Source organism: Gasterosteus aculeatus, chromosome 10, assembly GCF_964276395.1.
Source record: "Gasterosteus aculeatus chromosome 10, fGasAcu3.hap1.1, whole genome shotgun sequence".
Taxonomy (NCBI): Eukaryota; Metazoa; Chordata; class Actinopteri; order Perciformes; family Gasterosteidae; genus Gasterosteus; species Gasterosteus aculeatus.
In genome coordinates this window covers 4,912,425-4,933,537 of record NC_135697.1, presented here as the reverse complement: position 1 = coordinate 4,933,537, position 21,113 = coordinate 4,912,425, and the positions used below count along the sequence as shown (strand labels likewise).

The following is a 21,113-nucleotide window of genomic DNA, read 5'->3' as shown; positions in this document are numbered from 1 at the left end:
GTCATTGTGTAACAAACCTGCTATTTTGTTACACAATGGGTTTGTGGGTCTCTTTGAATTCATTTGTTAATCAAACGTTTCCCAATGTTGATTTTAGAAGAGCGGTAATTGTTCTCGCTTGCAGGTTTCCACCGTTGAATGCATATGCTCCACATGTGACACTTTTTTTAAATGATTATTTTGTGCACAAGATGAGGTGCAGCGACTGAAACTGCTTAAAGCAAAAACTTGATGCTAAAGTCTCCCCGCACAAGAACCAGTACGGCCCAACCAGCACGTAAACGCTGACATGTTCCCTACCGCTATTGTGCAAACTGCACGCGCCGTATTACCTTTAGAGGCGCTTTCTGAAGGAAAATGAACACCACAGTGACACATCTTTGCTTGCACTGTCTTGAGGCGTGAAGGAAGGAAAAGCAGTCATTTCGTCCTTTTTTTTCTTCTAACATACAGCTGCCCTCCACCTCGCGCTCCTTATATGGGAAAGGAATTAGTTGCCCGAACAAGGGCGGAAACGCGGCGCGGTGACAGCTGGGTAAATTTCACCGACAGACAGGAAGAAAAGAGACGAAAGTCCGCACACTCCCACGGAGACGTACACGACCAAATCACTGCTCCACCAGTTTAGCAGGTGAGTGTCTTGCAGTTGTCGCAACGTGTTTTAAAAATAAGATACATTTTATTGCGCATTGAAATGTTTCGCGTAAACGTGAAACATTGCACCGCTGCTTTGAATCATTCACAAGTCATTTGCTGGAGTCCGTGTGATGCTAACGCAGCCGGCTAGCCGAGGCGGCTACGCTGGTCTACAGATGTTTTTAAATGTTACATGCACACATCTGCTTTCTGTGATAGCAGACGTCAGCTCGTTGAAATATGGCAACTTGTTTTTTTTTACTCAACGTAAATTAGCTGACACGGGAAGGGGTGTGTTTGTGTGTGTGTGTGTGTGAGGGAGACAAACCAGGAAATGCCCTAAAAGACTGCATACGTTCACAACAGGGAGGGTGAAATAGCGGAATGGCACACACCGGTTAACCAATGGCACATTTATTTTAATGTTTAACTCTTAGCTGGACCGATGCCTTTTGTCAAACAACCACAGCGCAACGTTATCTCAGGATTTCGGCTGTTTTTTTTGTTTAGCTTCCTCGTTGTCGCCAGTGGTGTTATGACATATTCTGTGAGCCCGGCGGATCACTTCCTCATCAAAGAAGCAGCCGCGTAGAACAAACGTCTCTATTTAAGGAAACGTGTGTTTACTCAAGCTACCAAACAGCCTGCTCATGTTTGTTTGAGGCTTGTCCTGTAGATAAAGCCTTTCCCGCGATGTGGGGGCGAGGAATCCACACTCGCTCGGGACACCGAATTCCGCACAACACCCACCCGGCCCCCTCGCTGCTAGCTAGCTTTAGCTTTAGCCGAGCTAGCATCCAAAGGCCGTCTGACTGAAAACCCGGTGATCTCATTAACGTCGGCGGCTTTGGACTTGATTTGTTGGAGCCTCGTGCGCCACCAAAGCAGGAGTCTTTAGAGAAATCAGAGCCCGGCCGCATACCGTTGGTCTTATCAGTGAAATGGGGTGTATGTGAACTGCATGGTATTGTTTTATAACATGCAAATGGACAGACCGGCTACACACACACACACACACACTCTCCTTTATGTCTGATCGTCTGCCTCCCCCCCAGGCAGAGAAACCCTCACACAGGCCTAACCTACTTCACTGCCCCTCCATGCTGATGATGCTTTATTCACAACAGTTGGTCCATATGGCTCAGAAACTGGGTTTATTAAATAGTTAACAGGGCTTTAGATGTTTGAGGAAGACCAGCAAGCGCTTTAACGCATAATATATTTGTGCATTATATATTTGCCTCTTCAGGGCCCTAGTTTTGTGAAAGGATGACTGACCGAGTGACTTTATTCAGCCAGTTTTCAAAAGGCAAGAGGAAGCACACAACCTTTTGCAAAATAAACTTCAAATCTGTACCGTGCAAATCTATAATTGCTTTCTTGGATCGCATCAAACCCAATTTTCCTTAAATGTTCCTTCCTGTTCAAAGTGGGTGTTAAGTCTGTTTATATATTTTTTTTAATAGTGCATGGTTCTAAGGAAAATGTTATGAAAGGCAGGATTCCATGGCTTAAAATAGATCTGCTCCTTGTGTCTCTGGAAAGTTGTTTCTACTTTTGTTAACGGAGTTTCCTCGATAGTCCGTACATTGCTTGAACATACGCAGCCACTTTTATTTTAAAGAAGTTTATAAACTGTTCTTCAGCTTCTAAACTGAACTGGGGAAGTTTGTCATTACAGTTGATCATATGCAATACATTTATTTAAAGCAACTTGTCCATTTAGGTTCTTCTTTTTACTCCCTCTTCGCTTACTTTTAGGGCCGTTCCCTTCCTGTATTGCTTATGAGTCATATCTCAGCTCAGATGAGGGACTATAACTGATACCTGCAGGTATATATTTTGTACTGTAGTTATGTTATGATCCTGCTTTGATCTAATTTTATCTCCAACACCTTTTATATAGAAATTAAAATACAGCATCGTCTGAATGGATGCAGCAGAAAAAGGGAAGTTGAGCCATTTGGTAACCAATCTGCTGTAAGAACTTACTGGTTATCTTGTTCTTTGTTTTTACAATGTGACACGGTATCGCCAATACTTAATATATATAACACATAATTACCATACTTTTTGTCAGTCCCTCTGGATGGAGAGTGACACTGTAGCGGCAGGTTTTTCTTGCGTGGATTCATTAGTAAGAGCGGTGTGTTTGTTTGCCTCAATTCAGCGTCAGCCAGGTCGAAGTACCAGACACTGGAGGCACCGTCCATCACACGGGCGACGGCAGCGTCGCGTTACAGCTAAGCGTGCGTGTGTGTGTGTGTGTCTGTGTGCGTGTGTGTGGGTGCAAGTGCAGGATTACGCTGAACCTGGATTGAAGTTGGTTGTGAAACAAAAGCATCCGCAAATGACATAGTTGGCCAACAGGCCAGGACTGCACTCTGCGGACAGTCGGCAGTGACTTGCAATAATCTTCATACCGTAACACGTCCTGACCTGCTTACCAACGCACCCTTTCGACTTTGTTGTTACTCGACCACCTTCAAGGTGCAATGTGGTGCAACTTCTTTCTTTTATTAGATCTTATTTGACCGATGACAGTGCAGGAATGGGACACTGGAAAAACTCTGCTACCAAGGTTCTACCAAATACTGTATCATTTGACCTTTTCAAACAAGCGCTTTGGTCCAGAGCTCAGCTGTTTGTTGTCCTTTGTTTGTTGCGGTATTCCCTTCACCTTGTGCCTCCCGAGTAATTCAGTCCCCAGTTAGAGGACGACTAAAACCGAAAGTCCCACCGTGTCGGGATGATTATTTAGATCAAAAGTCTGTGTCTGAACTCTCCATAGTCACGGTTATGGTGACAGAACGCCCTCAAGAATCCCTTCATCAATACGACTAAAGCGGTGTCTCTTCCCATAGAGCCAACATGAAACGGTGTTTGCTTCAGTAAAAGTCTGCCAGTGAGCTTAGTTACAGCAAGTTTTCAAGCCGTGCAGAGACGTTCACTCAAGACTCTTTTGTTTTTCCCCCAATTAAATGTCCTATGTGTGTTTTTTATTTGCAGGAATGGCTGACTTGGCGAGTCTGGTGCAGCGGCTGGAGGTGGCGGTGGGTCGTCTGGAAAACATGTCCGGATCTGGAGGCAGCGGTGGAGATTCTGCTGGGGGAGGTAAATGAGAAACACTCTATTATTGGATCAATCAATTGTTTTATGATTAGGATGTGTCTTGGAGTGAGACGAGTATTTACGTTTACAGGCTTTATTACTTTTCACAAATCAAATAAACCCGTTCATGCAACGCTCACATTACTGCAGCCACAGTCTCTATGGCGTTATATTTGTGCCACAATCCTGAGCGCGTAATTTTAAGTTTTGAGCACAGAGAACTATATTTTAGCAACGAAAAACATTCCGTGCGAGCAGTTTACTGAGGTGCCCTCGCCACAAACTGGTTTTCTGCGCGCAGGCAGCCGTTGCTGCGCTCGCGCCACCTCTTCACGCTGCGCTCGCGCGACGTTTCACTCACGCGCTCGCTCGACTTGCAGCAGCGTTACATTTGTGCCACAAAACCAACCAATCAGAGAATTAAAGAAGGTCCATTGTGATTGGCTGTTGGTCTCCAATCACAACGCTTCCTAAAGAAGACAAAAACGAGTGATATTAGAAGTCCGGCTAGCCACCATCAGACATGACCGAAGCAAATGATGAGAACAGCAAGTGTTTTAATCCAGTCCATTAGCATTTAGCACAAATGCTGCAAACTTCAACAACTCGCTGAGCTTCCGCGATGCTGTAGGTAGTTTTACTAGCGTTGTGATTGGAGACCAACAGCCAATCACAATGGACCTTCTTTAATTCTCTGATTGGTTGGTTTTGTGGCACAAATGTAACGCTGCTGCAAGTCGAGCGAGCGCGTGAGTGAACCGTCGAGCGAGCGCAGAGTAAAGAGGTGGAGCGAGCGCAGCAACGGCTGCCTGCGCGCAGAAAACCGGTTTGTGGCGAGGGCACCTCAGTAAACTGCGCGCACGGAATGTTTTTCTTTGCTAAAATATAGTTCTCTGTGCTCAAAACTTAAAATTACGCGCTCAGCATTGTGGCACAAATATAACGCCATAAGTCTCCTCCTGACAATGTGTTTTTTATTGCGTTTCTTCTGCTCTGTAGCTGTATCGGCGTTCGTTGAGGCCTTTGATGTGATAGTCAACGGCCCTTTGGCCCTGTACCTCTCCCTCAGCCAGAAGATCGGGGGTGATGTCCAGAAACATGTAAGTCACAGTCTAATGGTGCCCGATTAAGGCTTATCCAGACGGAAACATTGACATGCATAGTGTAACCCACCTAAATACATGAGGTTGTCTACTGCCGGTCCCATGGGACCTTCCAACTGCTGACCTGTCAGTTCTTTGTTTCGCTTACTTTATGGTTAAAAGGGTAACAAGCATGCAAAAAAAAAGCCGAATGAGCTATTCATTTCTGACACCAGGAGCTCTCCCTCTTCTCTTCCAGGCCGACATGATGAAGCAGGCGTTCAACAGTCAGCGACAGCTGCTCGTAACCGCCTCCTCCTCCCAGAAGCCCTCGGATGTGAGTTAAACTCTCGTAGTACCTCTGCAACACTAAAAAATACTTAAGAACTTCTACCTTCACTAAGGAGCAAATCTTGGTCCATCCTGAGTATTGGACGCTGTCTGTTTACTCTCCCTCTCCTGTTCAGGCCGTTTTGACGACTCTCCTGCAGCCGGTGTCCAAGGCCATCCAGCAGGTGCAGGCCTTCCGCGAGCAGAACCGCACCTCGCCGCTGTTCAACCACCTCTCTGCTGTGAGCGAGAGCGTGCCGGCCCTCGGATGGGTCGCCATGGTGAGACTTGGGATTGCGGTGGTCAGCGGGCCGGAGGGGAGGCATTTTTGAAGGCGCTGTTTGTTTGTCATAGAGAGCGAGTCTGTGAGTGTACAATGGCTGCAAACCAGCTGTGTGGTGAGCGACAGCTTCTTGGCTGAATCCTGGCAGCCAGCAACAGCGCTTCACTGTTTAGATGGTAACTTTTAAACATGTATATCTAAATATGAAGCTAGAGGCTGCTTAGCATGAAGACCGTCTAGAGACGGGAGCGAGCTAGCCCGGCTCTGTCCAACGGTAACAGAAATGATACATGGGTGTTTACCATATTTGACACTTTAAGTATAAGCAACCCTATCACTTCAACAGAGCTCAGCTCGCTGTTTCCCCGTCTCAGTCTTTATGCCAACAGTCCTTTGGCTCTAGACTCATATTTAGCGTGCAGACCTTCGTATTTCCTCCAATTCCTTTCCAAACCTCTTCAAGAACGGAAGTGGGCATATTTGCCAAAGTATTTTTTATTTGGGGGCATGCTTTTCTCTCCCGTCTTCCAGGCTTTATTCAGGAATACTCTTCTCACCCAAACAATTGCATTTCCCAAAAAGTCAAACATTTAATCCAATCTCTGTTTGGACATGGATGCATTTGTGTTTTTCCTTTGTGTCCCAGGCTCCGAAGCCATGTCCCTATGTCAAAGAGATGCAGGATGCTGCCATGTTCTACACCAACCGTGTGCTCAAGGACTTTAAGGAAAAGTAAGTCACGCTGATTGTTCTGCAGATAAGCTGGCTACACATTCATTTTTTGCATACAATTTGAATTCCTCTCTCAAGACAAATGTAATGTATGTATACCTATGATGTTTATTTATAAATAAACAGCGTTCATGGTCCGACCATCTTTCAACATGCTCAACCAGCTTTCCTTCCTCCAGGCTCCTTTTTTGGTTGTTCATGTTGAGTTCTATGGAGTCGACGCTGCCACGTGACACATGCGACTGACAGACTTCCTGTATTTTGACCTCAGAGCTTTGTTCCAAAAAAAAAAAAAAAAGTTAGTTAGAGTGAAGTTAAATCGTAAAAGTTAAAGGCTGAAAGTGTCCAGTCTTATGTTTAACAGTTACACAAACCGTTTTTATTAAAATGTTAGTCTAATTCTGAATACAAACACAAGTCGTGTGTGTGTGTTTTATTAGAAATGCTCCATTTCAACTAGATCACTCTAGTTTAGTTTCTTTGTGGGACACTGAACAGGAAAAGGGAACAAATATCAAATTAATATGCTGATTATAAATAGACCGTTTGTCGCTCCCTCACAGGGACAAGACCCATTTGGACTGGGTGAAGGCCTACGTCTCCATCTGGACGGAGCTGCAAAACTACGTCAAGCAGCACCACACCACCGGGCTGACCTGGAGCAAGAGCGTGAGTCCAAGATAAATCCTCGAAAGGACCAAGCATAATAACACTAAGTGAAACATTTTTGAGTTATTTCACTTTCTGATTTTTTTTTTCTGTTCATTTCTACTTTTTTGTGCTGTGACATTAGATGCAGCATTTCTAATGTTCTCTCCACCTCAGGGTCCCATAGCTTCAGCCTCTGCAGCCGCCCCCAGGGCTCCTGCTGGTGGATGTCCTCCCCCACCTCCCCCTGGACCTCCTCCACCCTCCGTGGACTTGAGCGGATCGTCTGGCGGCGGCGGCGGCGGCGGCGGCGATGACAACCGTAACGCTTTATTCGCCGCCATCAACCAGGGATCGGACATCACCAGGGGTAAGTGACCAGCATCGCTTATGTGTGATCTACTGCAGACAAAGACGCGTGATGGCGGAGGACTTACGTTGCGTTTCCGTCTCTTCGTGATGCATCAAGCCCTGAAGCATGTGAGCGACGACCAGAAGACTCACAAGAATCCTACGCTGAGGACCACGACCGCTCCGATACGTACTGGGCCAAAACCTTTCGCCTCACCCGCCCCCCGGCCTGCTGCGTCCGCCACCCCGAAGCTGCCCCCCGTGTTCGAGCTGGACGGGAAGAAGTGGAAAGTGGTAAGTCGTTGATTCGCTCTCTCTGTTTCTTTGTTTATGCAGCAGACTGTCAGAGCTAATTGTCCTTTTAATAGATGGCCTTCTATAGTAGTTTTGTCTCATTCTCTCACGATCTCTAAACTTTGTTTATTTACTTTTATTTGTTTCCCCCGCTTCTTACCGTCTGCAGGAGAACCAGGAGGACGCGCAGAGCCTGGTAATAGAAAACACTGAGCTGAAACAAGTGGTTTATGCTTACAAGTGTAACAAGAGCTGCCTGCAAGTCAAGAACAAAATCAACTCCATCATACTGGGTAAGAACAAAATTGTGTTTTTACTGGTTGAACTGGTCAGAGCTTCAGAACTTTTTCAGTCTGAAATATCCAAATAAAAATAAGTAACAATTTGATCTACATTTGTCCTGCAACACAGACATCAGAGATATTTGTGCTGCATGGGGAATTTTGCGTAGTACAGAATAGCTTTTTTTTTTAAAAATACATTAATCTCTGGGTAAAGTTGTTGGTTGTGAAGCAAATTATAAATATTAAATAATGGTTAATTTCCCAAAGCTTTTTTAAGACCAACGAAATGCATCACTAAAAAGACCAGTGTGACAGGTGATATTTATTCACCAAAAACCAACGTTGGCCAAGTATGACATGTGGATGGCTGACCTCTAAACATGTTTTTCTTTATTTCTTCCTTCAGACAACTGTAAGAAAATGGGCCTGGTGTTTGATGATGTTGTGGGCATCGTAGAGATCATCAACTGCAGGGATATCAAGATCCAGGTGTGTTGCAGTGTAACCGCAAAGTGCTGCTAACACAAGGAGTCCTTTGGCACACATGCTGTATTTTATTTTTTGCTAAATATTGATATATTTCCACCATTTGTATTTATGTGGTTGCAGGTCAGTTTTTGGCCGCAGTGCAGAGAAATGTGTCAGAGCACAACTTTGCTTACGAATGTGCCGTTAAACGGCAGATATAACGTTGCACTGTTTTTCTTTTTGGATCAGGTCATGGGTAAGGTCCCCACTATCTCCATCAACAAGACTGACGGCTGCCATGTCTACCTGAGCAAAGACTCGCTGAGCTGCGAGATTGTCAGCGCCAAGAGCTCGGAGATGAACGTCCTGGTGCCCAACAAAGACGGAGAATTTGTGAGTACCGTTTCAGGATGAGTCTGGCGGGTCTAGATTTGTTTGTCACTGCCCATGAAAAGACCAGTTTGTCACTGCCCATGAAAAGACCAAACGCATCAAGGAATTGATCGACTTCCTCTGTGCTATACAACTCCTTTTTTTTTTTTTTTTCTTCTCTAAAAGCCATCAAATCCTTTTCTGAACCACGTGGGGGGACATTGCTCTGTCCAACTAAAAGAGGATATTTGGGACATTTTCATGAGTTTGAAAAATGTAGAATCTCTAGCTGTGTCCTTGGTGTTGTTAAATGAAATGTATAGCATGGATCTCAACAGGACTTCCCCCCCCCCCCTCCCTCTCTTAGACGGAGCTCCCTGTTCCTGAGCAGTTCAAGACCGTCTGGGACGGCCAGAAGCTGGTTACCACGTCAACGGAGATCGCCGGATAGACGCGGGCAGATAAAGAAATGGCCACCCTGTCCTCGATACCATCACCACCCCTTTTTTTAGCAAACTCCTTCCTGACTGATTGACCGCATGTGTTATACTTTCCTCCTCCTTTTTATCAGCCAATCGCACCGTAAGCTGTCCCCTTCCATCAGCCAATCAGAGGAATGCTCGCTTTTAGCGAGAGCAAAATCCTTCAGCCATTCAGCAGGGAGCGGCTTGTCACTCAAATAGTTTTTTCCTGAGCCAGCCAGCACTTTGCAAAAAATATTCATAGTGTACAATATTCAGAATCTATCTGGATAACGCTAAGCTAAATTTAACATGTAGAATAGCCAACCTGAGAAGACTTATTGATTGCTCCGCTAGCCAATCGGGCTCTAGTATCAGGACGCTTCAGGCTTTGTTTCTCCTCTTCCTGGTCAGGAGGGGCTGGTAGGTTTCTATTCCACTATGTGCAATCCACTGTTGAAGCACTTGTCAAACAAAGAGGATAATGGCATCCATAACACCTCCGCTGATGTTGACTATAATAATATTAACATTCATAGTGGATAATAAAGTCGGCACTCTCAGAGCACATAAATAGGAGTTAAAAACAAGTTTTGTGCACATCATGAAACTCCATCTAGTTGAGGTTGGAACGGTTAGAATGACGTAAAAATGATCATTCCATGTGCTTTCCCTTTAACCCGCACGTAGGACATTGCTGAGTATTAAAAAACATTCCATATAGGAAGGGACATGAAAGAAAATGTTTGCGAAAAGAGCAGAGATGTTGAAGTGGAAGACTGAGGGAAAGAATCGCGTGTGTAGCTTCGTTCATAAAATCTGCATTTCTCAATAGACGTTAACAATTACAACTCGCCATTGACGCCTCTCCACTCGCTCATTGCGCACGTCGGCACTCACACTTATCTTCAGCTCTTGAAACTCTCCGTTGAATTTTCTATTGTCTTTTTCATTTCTTCTTAATTCATTTTGGGTCCAAAAGCATTCTGCTCATTAGTACTGGAGACTTCATTAAAAAAGGTTGCAACAAACAGTCTCTTTGCCTTTATTGGATTACAGGGTAATATGTACAGAGGCATTTTAAAAGATGGTTAATAGAACAAAAATGGTCTCAGAATAGTTGAGTTTATGCTGTGACATTGCAAGACATCCACATGCTACAAGCAATCAGTGCAAAAGGAATGATTCTACACACCCAGTTCAGCTTTTATTAGCTGGCATTATACTGCGCCCAAAAACAGTTTTCACTCCAGATGATTGAGGTGTTTTAGTGCAAATAAGGCAGCAGGTTCTCAGTGAACCACTCTCTTGTGAACTGAAGGTGGTCTCCTTCGGATGACAGAAAAGCCAACTTTCCCACTTTGTCCATCGCTGCAAGTCCCAGGCGGTCCTGTGAGGAGACACGACATTCGGGTTCACGTCCAGGCTACAGACGGTGCTGCTACACCCTGTGAGCTAACTAAGACCTTTTATTTAGTGTGTGTATAGACGGTTCAATTAGCCTCCACCTTTACCAGCTGCAACGTTGAAGGGATTAATGTGACTATAATGTCATTCTGCTTTAAGTACATTTCGACTTTCTTTTTACACTGCAGCATATAGAGCACTAAAGATGTGAGTACTTCTTCCACCGCTGCAATCCTCATGCTGATTCCTCATTAGAATAGAAACCCTCTTACCTCTTTGTAGAGAACGCTCTCTTGTAGAGTTTCAGTCTCTTTGGCCTGGCCGGTTTTCAGGAAGCCAAACCACTACAGCAAAAAAATTAATAAAATCATGACCACGCTGTCTTGATATTCATGTACAGGTGTATGTGTGTGTGCTTTACCTCTGTATCGACGGGATCCACCACAGAATCCTGCAGGAACTTGACCATGACGAACTTTTCCAACGATTGAAGATTCTTCCTGTACGTCTCATTTACAGCCTTTAAAAACAGTTGTATATTTTAAGTGATTCAGACTACTATAATAGAGAAGGTATGACCTCTATACAGTTTGTATAACGTAATATATTATCTGGAAAATGCCGTGCGCTTTAAAGGGGGTATAACATGCTCAAAGACCAAACATATTATTCCCTGGCATTGGCAAGTTAACTAATGATGGTCACCTTCTCCTGGTTGATGTCGGCCAGGAAGAGGCTGTGCGTCTTGTACAGGTCCTCGTTTAAGGGGTCATGCCAGTACTGGGCCTGCACCAGGCTGGTGAAGACAAGAACGACATCCAGTCAGTGTGCGCAGCGGGGACAACAGCCACACAATATCAAGGCTACGAAACGCATCTGCGTCAGTCGGGGGGGGGGGGACAATTGTTGGGAGGAGGCAAAGGAAGCAACGCACTGTTTCTGAACCAAGTCGGTGTAAGCGCCACTGTTCAGAGCTTTGCGTATCATGTCACAGACGTGGGAGCTCTCTCCGGGACACTTCGGCAACCCGTACACTCCTGGAGATTTAAAAAAAAACACCCACGTTATTTGTCAAGACAGTTTGTAATGATTCGTCGTCAAAATCTTACTGCCAACAGATTCCATAAAAAGACAAATCTTCCAGTCTTTACATGCCAATACTTTGTTACGGTGGGCCTTAACTCAATGCCCATTCTGTTCCATGTGAAGAGGAACATCTTTAGAAACTAGTCACAGTTGTGGCAGTTGTGCACAGTCGTCTTTCCACATGTGTTGTTTAAAGGAGAGTAAATATCGCACAGCGTGGATTAACGCACATGGTGCTCTGGTGAGTATTTGCAGCAGCAGGACGATGAACGTGGAACTTAAACTAAACTGCAGGGGCCACATTCACAATTATAAAGTAACAGGTGATCCAGTGCAACACCGAGGCTCATAGGTGTGTTTGTAATCGTGATGTTTCGTGACCTTGGTGCTGACCGCCGACGGAGATGAGGTTCTTCATTGGTGGGGAGGGACAGCGCTGAGCCACAGCTCTTCTGTGGAAGGAGGCAGCAGGAAAAATCAACGCAAGCTTCCTCATTCTTGTCAGGAGACATTAATGGGACAACATGCTCAAACAGAGGCCGCCACCTGAGAACGAAGCACAGCTCATGTTCTCTGAGACACGATGAGTGAGACCTTGTTTCATTCACTTTGCAGGAAAATCAGGCAAGAAGTGAAGCACAGAATTGGTCCAATTTCTACTACATGCACATAATAAAACCATTCAGTGTCCAGAACAGTAGTTACATACAGAAATTGTCCCCCCTGGGAGAAGCCCATGGCGTTATATCCTCCCTTCAACTTTGGGTCCTGGGCCAGCTGACTGCAGACCATGGACACCTGCTCATTCACATCCATGAAAAAGCCATTTTCTGTGTCCTGCAGAAGGAGGAAGATGAAACGTTTCAAAGCATGACAGGCAGATTAACAGAAGGTCCTCAGGAGAAGAGCTGAGAAGATGAAGTCGCAGTGTTAAGAGGGATCAAAGCAGACGTGTGCTGGTTTACTATTAATATTAAACCCGAGAAACGACATAGTGGAGTTGTAAACGTCCCCTGACGTAACTTGTGCCACCGGCACTGCAAATATCACACAAAAGGAATCCTTGCACGTCACGTGGACGACTGTTTGATTCACATTCTCGGCTAAACGTGTCAATATGTTGTATCTCTACACCTACAAGCTGTGCAAGAGGAAAAGGAAAAATGGCAGGTTTGTTGGTTAAAGTAGTCGCCTTTTAGCTTGAGAAACAAAGAATATTATTTTTTATTGGATCACTGTCGAGCATGAGTGTGGAAGCCCTGTGAAAAAAAAATAGAGCAGATCCTATTTCAGCCAGCAAAGTAAAAAAAAATAGAATTAAGAAGAAAATAGAGACAGGAAAGGAAGGCAGGAAAATATGCAAGTCCCGCAGGACAGAAGTACCTGAACGACATTCTTCCCGATCATCAGCGAGATCACGTAGATGCCAGAGATCTCCTCCTCAATCATCTTCTTTATGGCCCCCATGCTGAGCGGGTTACAACAGCTGTCGCCTGCCGGACACACAGACATTTAATGGAGTGTCATTTAAACCTTTTCCCTAAACTTGACTCACTACAATGCTGATGTATGTGGATTTATTGAAACAGAAAATACATTGAACAAAGGCAGTCTTCTCAAAAGACTAATAATCACTGGCTGTTGATCTAAAATGCATTTCTCACATTAACACCTGCTAAACATGTAAAAAAAAAAACAGCACCAAATTGTTGAAAGGGAAGAGAAAGTGCCTTTTTCACTTTCCCTGAAACAACTATGAAACCATAATAGATTCCATTTACTCGATGGAATTATTATAAGTAAATGTGCTAACAGTGAAAGAAATTAGAGGGTGAAATAAATATTTATATTCCTCAAAAACCAGGTGTGTTCATAATTTCCATCAGATAAGTCGACGTAGAGCTGAATGTAACAGGGTTTTTGTTTTCCCAGTAGAAGGAGGCTCACCCATCCCATGCCACAGCACCAATGGTACGGTCCCATTGTTGGACTTATGAACTGGGCTGCCAGCAACCAGCAGCAGCGGAGCAGCCAGGAGGAAACACAGGAGGGCCGCCGTCATCCTGGATCCTGACACACACACACACACACACACACACACACACACACACACACACACACACACACACACACACACACATTTTTATGATTTTTATATTTATGTATATATATAATCTGTTTGTATTTGAACAACTAGAGCCATTACAGATTAAGTCAACCGAATTTACCCAGGTGGATTATTTTTTGTATACGTTTTGTAAGTTAAATTTATAATTGCAATGGCAAAACACTTCATACCGTGTTCAATTCAAACATGTATACAGATGAATGCTCATCATATTACCTGTTAAGCTAAGTTTTTTGGTTATTAAATGTACACTTTTTAAAATATAATCTTTATTGTCGTCCTTGTATTGCTGCTGTAACAACCAAATCCCCCAAAGGGGCATCGTTCAAAGTTATTAACTATTATCACTATGACTGTTATACATTTAAAAATATCTGAATGGAGTTAATGAATGTAGTTTTGTCGCCCTTGTTCCTTGTATTGGTCTCTGTTTGGCCCAATAGATCAATAGTTAGACGGATAAACACAACAATGGGAGTCTGAAGGGCGCAGAAAGAAAGAGTCACGTGAAAAACAGCTGATTCAATTCCTGTTATCTTCAATGGCTTCAGGTCGTAACTCCAAAGAGTCTCAGATTTATCAGCAAATCAACAAGGTTGAAATAATAAATTATCCTACAAAATACTGCAAGGACAAAGATACTTTCTATCAGAGCAAGTTAGCTCAAATAAGCTAACTAATCAAGGAGGTTGACATCAAATTGATCAATTACCAGATGCATTCTGAAACAAAGCAGTTGCGCATTTATGCCGGGGATAATGTTAGAATCAAACTAAATTCCAAAGAAGTAGATACAGCCCCGCTAAGACTCAAAAGCAAGACCCCGATAACGCTGAATATCTACAAAGATTACTCACTGTTTGTGTTCTTCCTGCTTCTGCTTTGTGGGGCTGGGTGTCACGTGACCATCCTTTGAGTGGACAGCCAATCACATTTGAGAGAAAAAGCAACGTTTGTGAATCGCCTATTTGTAGCAACGTTAGTCATGTCTGTGTCCTAACCTCAATTAATTAACGTTATATCCACCGATATTGTGCTTTTTTAACCTCTTGGTGACTTTGCTCTTGATTGCCGTGTGTAGACATTCCGGTCTGACGTGTTATTCTAAAGTACAAACACCGCGTTCACAGCTGCTGGCTAACTGGCTAGCCATGCTAGCTTGTTGTGAAAATCAACAGCATTCCTGGAGGTTTCTTGTCGCCACTTAGAGACGATTAAAAAGACAAAAACAACGGAAGGAAGACGCGGCGGGCGTGTCGGCAACGAGCAGGATGTCCATTCAGTACGAGGAGCCCGCGTTAACGGGGAGTTACGACGTGGTGGGGTCATTTCCTAAAAGTTTCGGCTACGGGGTGGAGGAGCCCGACATGGAGGAGAGCTGCGCGCCGGCTGACAAACCGCGGATCCTGCTGATGGGACTGCGGCGCAGCGGCAAGTCCTCCATTCAGAAGGTAAAACACACCAGCAGCACAGGACCAGGAGACCTATCCGTGTTTGCAAGGTGAACCTGCCCACAGCTGATGCTCATTTACACCTCGGAGGCTGTAGAACTGACATGCTTATTATGTACATGTGTATTATGGGATTATTGTGCAAAACCTTCAGTCCAGAATAGTCCTGTCATTTAAGATCCTGGACTCATTCCAACGTAGGGAATAAACAGCTGGGGCAGGTGTTTTATTATATTTAATCTGCCATTGATAATATTAGAAAGACTTGTCAGTATGTCCTGACAGTATTTCAAATTAATCAACGCCTCTCAAACCTGAGCTTGATATTCGTCATTCAGACCGAATTCAGCGCATTAGCTTTGCTTTAGCCGTGCCTGATAAGCTGGAAACTGACTGTAACCATGAGCAAAAGTCCTTGGTTCTTCACCATGTGGTCTCTACCCAGTTCCGACATGAAACTGCACACAACAAGGCCTGTGGATTGTCTTCAGTTATCGCTTCATGATTCCTGCAAAGCGACATTACTGTACAGTTTTTGGGTCCGGCAGACACACGGATGGGTGTGACTGAGACAATGATCCTCCTGCTCCTCTGACCAGGTTGTTTTCCACAAGATGTCACCCAATGAAACGTTGTTTCTCGAGAGCACCAACAAAATCTACAAGGACGACATCTCCAGCACCTCCTTCGTCAACTTTCAGATCTGGGACTTTCCTGGCCAGGTGGACTTCTTTGACCCCTCGTTTGACAGCGAGATGATCTTCAGCGGGGCCGGCGCTTTGATTTTTGTCATCGATGCTCAGGTGAGGTGACATTTTGTCGAAACCTAAACTTTAAATGCTTCCCAGTGCGGAATTGCCCGTGACTTGTTCCTTCTTCTCAGGATGACTATGTCGAGGCCCTCGGGCGGTTACATCTCACCATATCCAGAGCCTACAAAGTGAACCCAGACATCAACTTTGAGGTGTTCATCCATAAAGTAGACGGCCTGTCTGACGACCACAAAATAGAGACACAGAGAGACATTCATCGGAGGGCCAACGATGATCTGGCAGACGCCAGCTTGGAGAAGCTTCACCTCAGGTGAGTCTGCACAGGTTAGAAACATTACATTTTATGATTGTAGGATAAAAGGAAGGAGATTGTATGCGCACCACTAACACTAGACCTGTGGATCAGACCTACTGTACCTCTCCAAAGGCGCTAAACGACACATTCAAAGCATATCTCTGGCCTCCAACAGAGCAAACAGCGGCCATAGTCAGTGTGTTTACATGATGGTATTATTGGAATCTTTGCTTAGTCGGACTATGCTATCTTTCGGGGGGAGGTGCTATTATCCCAATATACATGGCAGTGAATAAATCGACTCATTGGCCGAAAGCATGTCATACCCGATACGACAGGTGGCACGGTTTTCATTAAAACTAGTTGTGATACAGCCATTTCCGCTTAACCGCTTCACCACTACCAACAACAACAACAACATCAACATTACGAGAAAGATGGCGAGCAGAGAGCAAGGTGAAGCTACATCCCTCTACTATGTGTGCATGATGTTAATAGGAGCACAGCGGATGCGAATGGCGCTATTGGCTGATTTGATAACGGAGAGAAGACGCCGTCGGGATCTCAAGCATGCGCAAAGACGCAAAGTCCAGTTCCTCATCCGATTCACCGTCACATGCCGCAATAGTCGAACTATCAACTGGATCGGATCGAGTTATCCAGGGGTGTTCGTCGGATCGTAGTCGGACCGCACATAGTCGGACAAAGGTGTTTACATGAAACGGATAATTTGATTTTAGTCCGACTAAGCCAGTTATTCGAATACATGGAACCACGCTGAGTGTTGACCGAGCTAACAGTGTTTACCAGAGAGTGACGTGGAGCCGGGTGCTGTTGTGAAGAAGCACTCGCTGGATGCGTCATTATCAGCTGTGCAGAGTGGCGACTGTGTGCACGAACAGCCTATCAATCATATCAGCATATCAATGTTTTTACGTTAAAAATCAATCTGATTCCACGGAGGTTTTGAGTCAACCACATTACAGGAAGCCTGTTGGTGAAGTCCGACTTTTCAGGTGTAGCGTTGAGTTTCTAATACATCACCGTGAAACACACATGGGTCTGTATTTGGTTTTGTCTTGCAGTCTTACAGCTGAGACCTATTTGTTGCCTCTGTGTTTTAGCTGTAGCTTCTTAACTCTCTTACTTCTCCTCCTCAGCTTCTACCTAACCAGCATCTACGACCACTCCATATTTGAGGCCTTTAGCAAAGTCGTCCAGAAGCTCATCCCTCAGTTACCGACGTTGGAGAACCTGTTGAACATTTTCATATCGGTATGCTGGTTTTTGTCACGTTCGATGACGGGAAGGAATAGTCTCTGAAGTGTGTCCTTTTTGTCTCCTATTAACGTCCTTCGTGTTTCGCAGCACTCTGGGATCGAGAAAGCCTTCCTGTTTGATGTTGTTAGCAAGATTTACATCGCCACAGACAGCTCTCCTGTGGACATGCAGTCCTACGAGCTCTGCTGCGATATGATCGACGTTGTCATCGACGTCTCCTGCATTTACGGGTCGGAAGAATTTTTATTTAGTGTGAAGTGTTGCCGGTGGTCGCGTCCCTCGGATGAAAAGCTCAAAGGGGCCTCTGTGTCTTCTGCTTGTCGGCAGGCTGATGGAGGATGGCAGTGGCTGTGCCTACGACAGCGGGTCCATGGCGATCATCCGGCTCAACAACACCACAGTGCTTTATTTGAAGGAGGTCACAAAGTTCCTCGCTCTCGTCTGCATCCTCAGAGAAGAGGGCTTTGAGAGGAAAGGTGGGTCATTTTTCTATTGATTGCGTTTTAATCACAAATTCAGGACGTCCTGTGCAAAGCTGCCAACTCAAAAGTGTCCGAAAGAAAAAATAAATCCTACAATGACATAACAGTTGCTTATTACTACAATGTATGTTAACAAATAAAAGATCTAGTGGGTTTAGAAAACACGCTGCATTATAGATTAAACCAAATTGTTGTCCATTAGCTACAGCAGGCTGAGCAGGCTTGCAGAACCTTGCATGCTGAATTTTGCAGAGCACGATCTCCCACCACGTCTGAAATTCAACGCTTTGAATTTCTTATTTTCCGTCCTCTTTGCAGGTTTGATCGAGTACAACTTCCATTGTTTCCGGAAAGCCATCCACGAGGTGTTTGAAGTTGGCGCCCCGCCTCAAGACGTGCGCTCCTCCAGGAACCACCCGATGGGCCTTAAGTACGCCGCGGTGAATGGCAGCGGCGTCTAAAAGGCAGCAGGCGGACCTGGAGAGCAGTGAGGCCACATGAAAGCACACAGGCCTCCTGTCAAGCACACGCCGCCTTACTGCGTGCAACTGATTGTGATTCAGTACGAACTGATGGACTGTGCTGACTATTTGTTCCTCCGCTCTGCACATTTATCACTACTGGCCGATTGCTTCTGTGTACTTTACGCCTGAGAGGCTTCTGATCCAGTTAAAGCACTCACCGTGTTCATCACGAAAAAACACAAAGCTCAGGCTGAATGTCCACAAACTTAAATGAACAGTATGAACTTCTTTCATGTCCCTGCTCATTTAACTTTAGAGATTTGGCTTTAGTAGGTGGATCTAATGGCCAGTAAGAGGAAGAAAGCACAGTGTTTGTTCCATTTTGTGTTATTTGTTGATAATGAATCATTTGACCAGCGGCTGGCGCTCTGCTCAGCATCCCTGTCAGACCAGTACTGTACCAGTTAAACCATTAGAGCCCTGGTTTGTTACCAGCATGTTGGACCCGATGCAGCCTGCAAATTACAAATGATGCTTTTCACTCGTACAAACCTGCCACAACTGATGAGCCCCGAATTCTTGTACGTTGTGATGAGCGTTTTGACCAGATTTACTCCACGGGGATTCAGTTTGTTGCGTTTAATTTCGCTTTTTGATGCAAGCGATTACTAATATTTCAGAGATTTGTAATTAATGTACATCATTTTTTGATAATTTATGTCTATTTTTCAAACTTATAAACTCTTTTGCTCATAATTGTCTCGAATTAAGAAAGTTATTGTAAGTTGTCATTCTTTATTTCTGCCAATCATAAGGCTTTAAAAAAATATGTAATTATTACTATAGGTTATAATGCTACAGTATTCTCACATAATATGCCACAATAAGTAAAAATTGCAGTTATTTCGTTTTAGGAATTATCTCATTCTGAGATTGTTGGTCCAAACACTTTGGCATTACCTTATTCCCTATATGAGCGGGACTTTCATCATATAGACCGGTTCAAAGAGTAAATCATCCCACATAAATTGTTTAATATGGTGATAACAAAAGTTCTGACTTTTGAATCTTGTGTTTAATTCTCCACCCACAGTTGAGGGGTTGTAACTAGCAGGTTTTACCAGCAGGTGGCAGCATATTTACATTTAAATGTTTGACATTGCAGGATAACAAAGTTTCCCCCCCCTCTCTCAAGAAACTGTTAAAATTCAAATAAATCAATATTCAAATTGGTGTTGCCAATAAGGTTGAAAGTGCCACGCACGTAAATGAAAAGGCTTCTTCCCTTCACGTAGCGTGGGCATCTTGACTCAATGGGTCGTGGCGGGATGGAGCCTCTAATCGTCCCCAGATCTGCTCCTCACCGCCGTGGAAAAAACAGTTCAACCAGGGAGCAAATTATATCTCGATATTTTTTTTTCCGGGACCCTGCAGTTTGCTGTTCGCCGCAGAAAATGTTGTGTAGCCGAGAAAACGTTTGACTTAGAAGTGGAAGACCATTGTGAGAGTGTGCAGGCTTTGATGTGTGGAGGCCGCTGCAGGGAAAGGAAGCCTCATGGTAAAAATGTCTTTCAGCATTCACAATATAAGCAACAATCATCTGGTGCCAAACCTCTTCTTTTCAGGTTTGAATGTGCACCGTCTATTTGTGTGTCAGTATATATACATTGTTCTTTTAATAAAGTGTTGTCTGCCAGCCTTTGGACACAAAGCCTGATTAAAGTAAAGCTCATTCCCAGCCTGCCTGACTACTTTCACACAGTTGGTGGCCCTGCGGTGTCCATAAATATTTAAATTCTAGACGCTAAAAGTATACTGTTGAGAGGAACCGGCGTCATACTGCCCAGTTCCTGATGTAAAGTTGTTTTGAGCCTTATTTCTCATTGTCTTATTTGTTTTAAATCCCCCAAAGGGGAGCGTTGTCACCAATGAGTAAGTAGAAATGGAGCCAGTCCTATCACTCATTAATGTGGTGCATGGAGAACTAGCTGTTTCCACATGACTTCAAGACACGTGCCGACCTTACAAATATCTATAAAGAGCTAAATATCACCAGCTGTGTGGTTTATTTGTTTAAGAGCAGTCTATGCTTCGCAGTGTGACATGACCGGATGTTGGGAGTCGAGTTCAGAGGCGTCCTCCTCGTCTCTCATGCTCACTGAGGCTGTCGCTTCAGGGTCGGCTTACAGATGCAGATCATGCAGTTTTCATTTTAAAATCTCAACATGGGTTGAGTTACACGGCGATCTGACTCACAGGGTGCAGGAGTAACCGAAGAAAGGCAAACCCGTTGGGATGCTGCTCGGGTTATCGGACGCCTCTGGAGGATGAGATTGCGGCACTTTCCGTCCATGCCGGTCTCTGCTGCTGTCACAAGGTGTGGCTCAAACGCAACCAGCACAAAGATATCAGCAGTTTGACTTAACTCAGGTTCTCATCCTCCTTGAAGATCCCCCCCATCATCCAATGTCTGCCAGTTGAAGTCTGTCTCTGTAACCAATTTTCCATCAACTCATCAACGCGACAGTACATCTATACGCCGGCTTTCCGTCCACTCGTTGGCAGATAGGTGTTAGTACTGCTGTGGGAGTTATCTGCCGCTCAGGATTTCTGTACCCTCCGGTTCCCAAGTCTGTCCACCTCGACAAGCCAATGCATTCCCTGCCACGCTCACACTCAGGTGCCTGGGCTCCC

The 21,113-nt window shown here is 44.6% G+C and overlaps 3 protein-coding genes across 4 annotated transcripts; 2 read left to right on the top strand and 1 right to left on the bottom strand.

The window, feature by feature from the left end:
* The first annotated feature begins 258 nt into the window (after nt 1-258).
* Nucleotides 259-10,083, top strand: cap1 (CAP, adenylate cyclase-associated protein 1 (yeast)). The gene is made up of 13 exons (XM_040189009.2): nt 259-631; nt 3,646-3,750; nt 4,747-4,847; nt 5,089-5,166; nt 5,297-5,440; nt 6,089-6,174; nt 6,738-6,843; nt 7,000-7,192; nt 7,292-7,467; nt 7,637-7,760; nt 8,158-8,240; nt 8,469-8,612; nt 8,959-10,083. The coding sequence occupies exons 2-13, from the start codon at nt 3,648-3,650 to the stop codon at nt 9,040-9,042; spliced, it is 1,422 nt and encodes a 473-aa protein (XP_040044943.2). The 5' UTR covers nt 259-631; nt 3,646-3,647; the 3' UTR covers nt 9,043-10,083.
* On the bottom strand, nt 10,082-14,596 carry ppt1 (palmitoyl-protein thioesterase 1 (ceroid-lipofuscinosis, neuronal 1, infantile)). 2 transcript variants are annotated; one of them, XM_040189014.2, is made up of 10 exons: nt 14,531-14,596; nt 13,493-13,615; nt 12,929-13,038; nt 12,255-12,382; nt 11,927-11,997; nt 11,394-11,496; nt 11,165-11,255; nt 10,881-10,979; nt 10,732-10,803; nt 10,082-10,442 (listed from the first exon to the last, which is right to left on the bottom strand). In XM_040189014.2, exons 2-10 carry the CDS (start codon nt 13,605-13,607, stop codon nt 10,320-10,322), a joined length of 912 nt encoding a protein of 303 aa, XP_040044948.1. In that variant the 5' UTR covers nt 13,608-13,615; nt 14,531-14,596; the 3' UTR covers nt 10,082-10,319. The 2 variants fall into 2 exon arrangements, with proteins under 2 accessions (XP_040044948.1, XP_040044949.1); XM_040189015.2 differs by having other exon boundaries at nt 14,386-14,558.
* Nucleotides 14,588-19,175, top strand: rragcb (Ras-related GTP binding Cb). The gene is made up of 7 exons (XM_040189013.2): nt 14,588-15,124; nt 15,724-15,927; nt 16,008-16,207; nt 17,353-17,467; nt 17,561-17,703; nt 17,801-17,949; nt 18,274-19,175. Exons 1-7 carry the CDS (start codon nt 14,945-14,947, stop codon nt 18,414-18,416), a joined length of 1,134 nt encoding a protein of 377 aa, XP_040044947.1. The 5' UTR covers nt 14,588-14,944; the 3' UTR covers nt 18,417-19,175.
* Nucleotides 19,176-21,113: the final 1,938 nt, after the last annotated feature.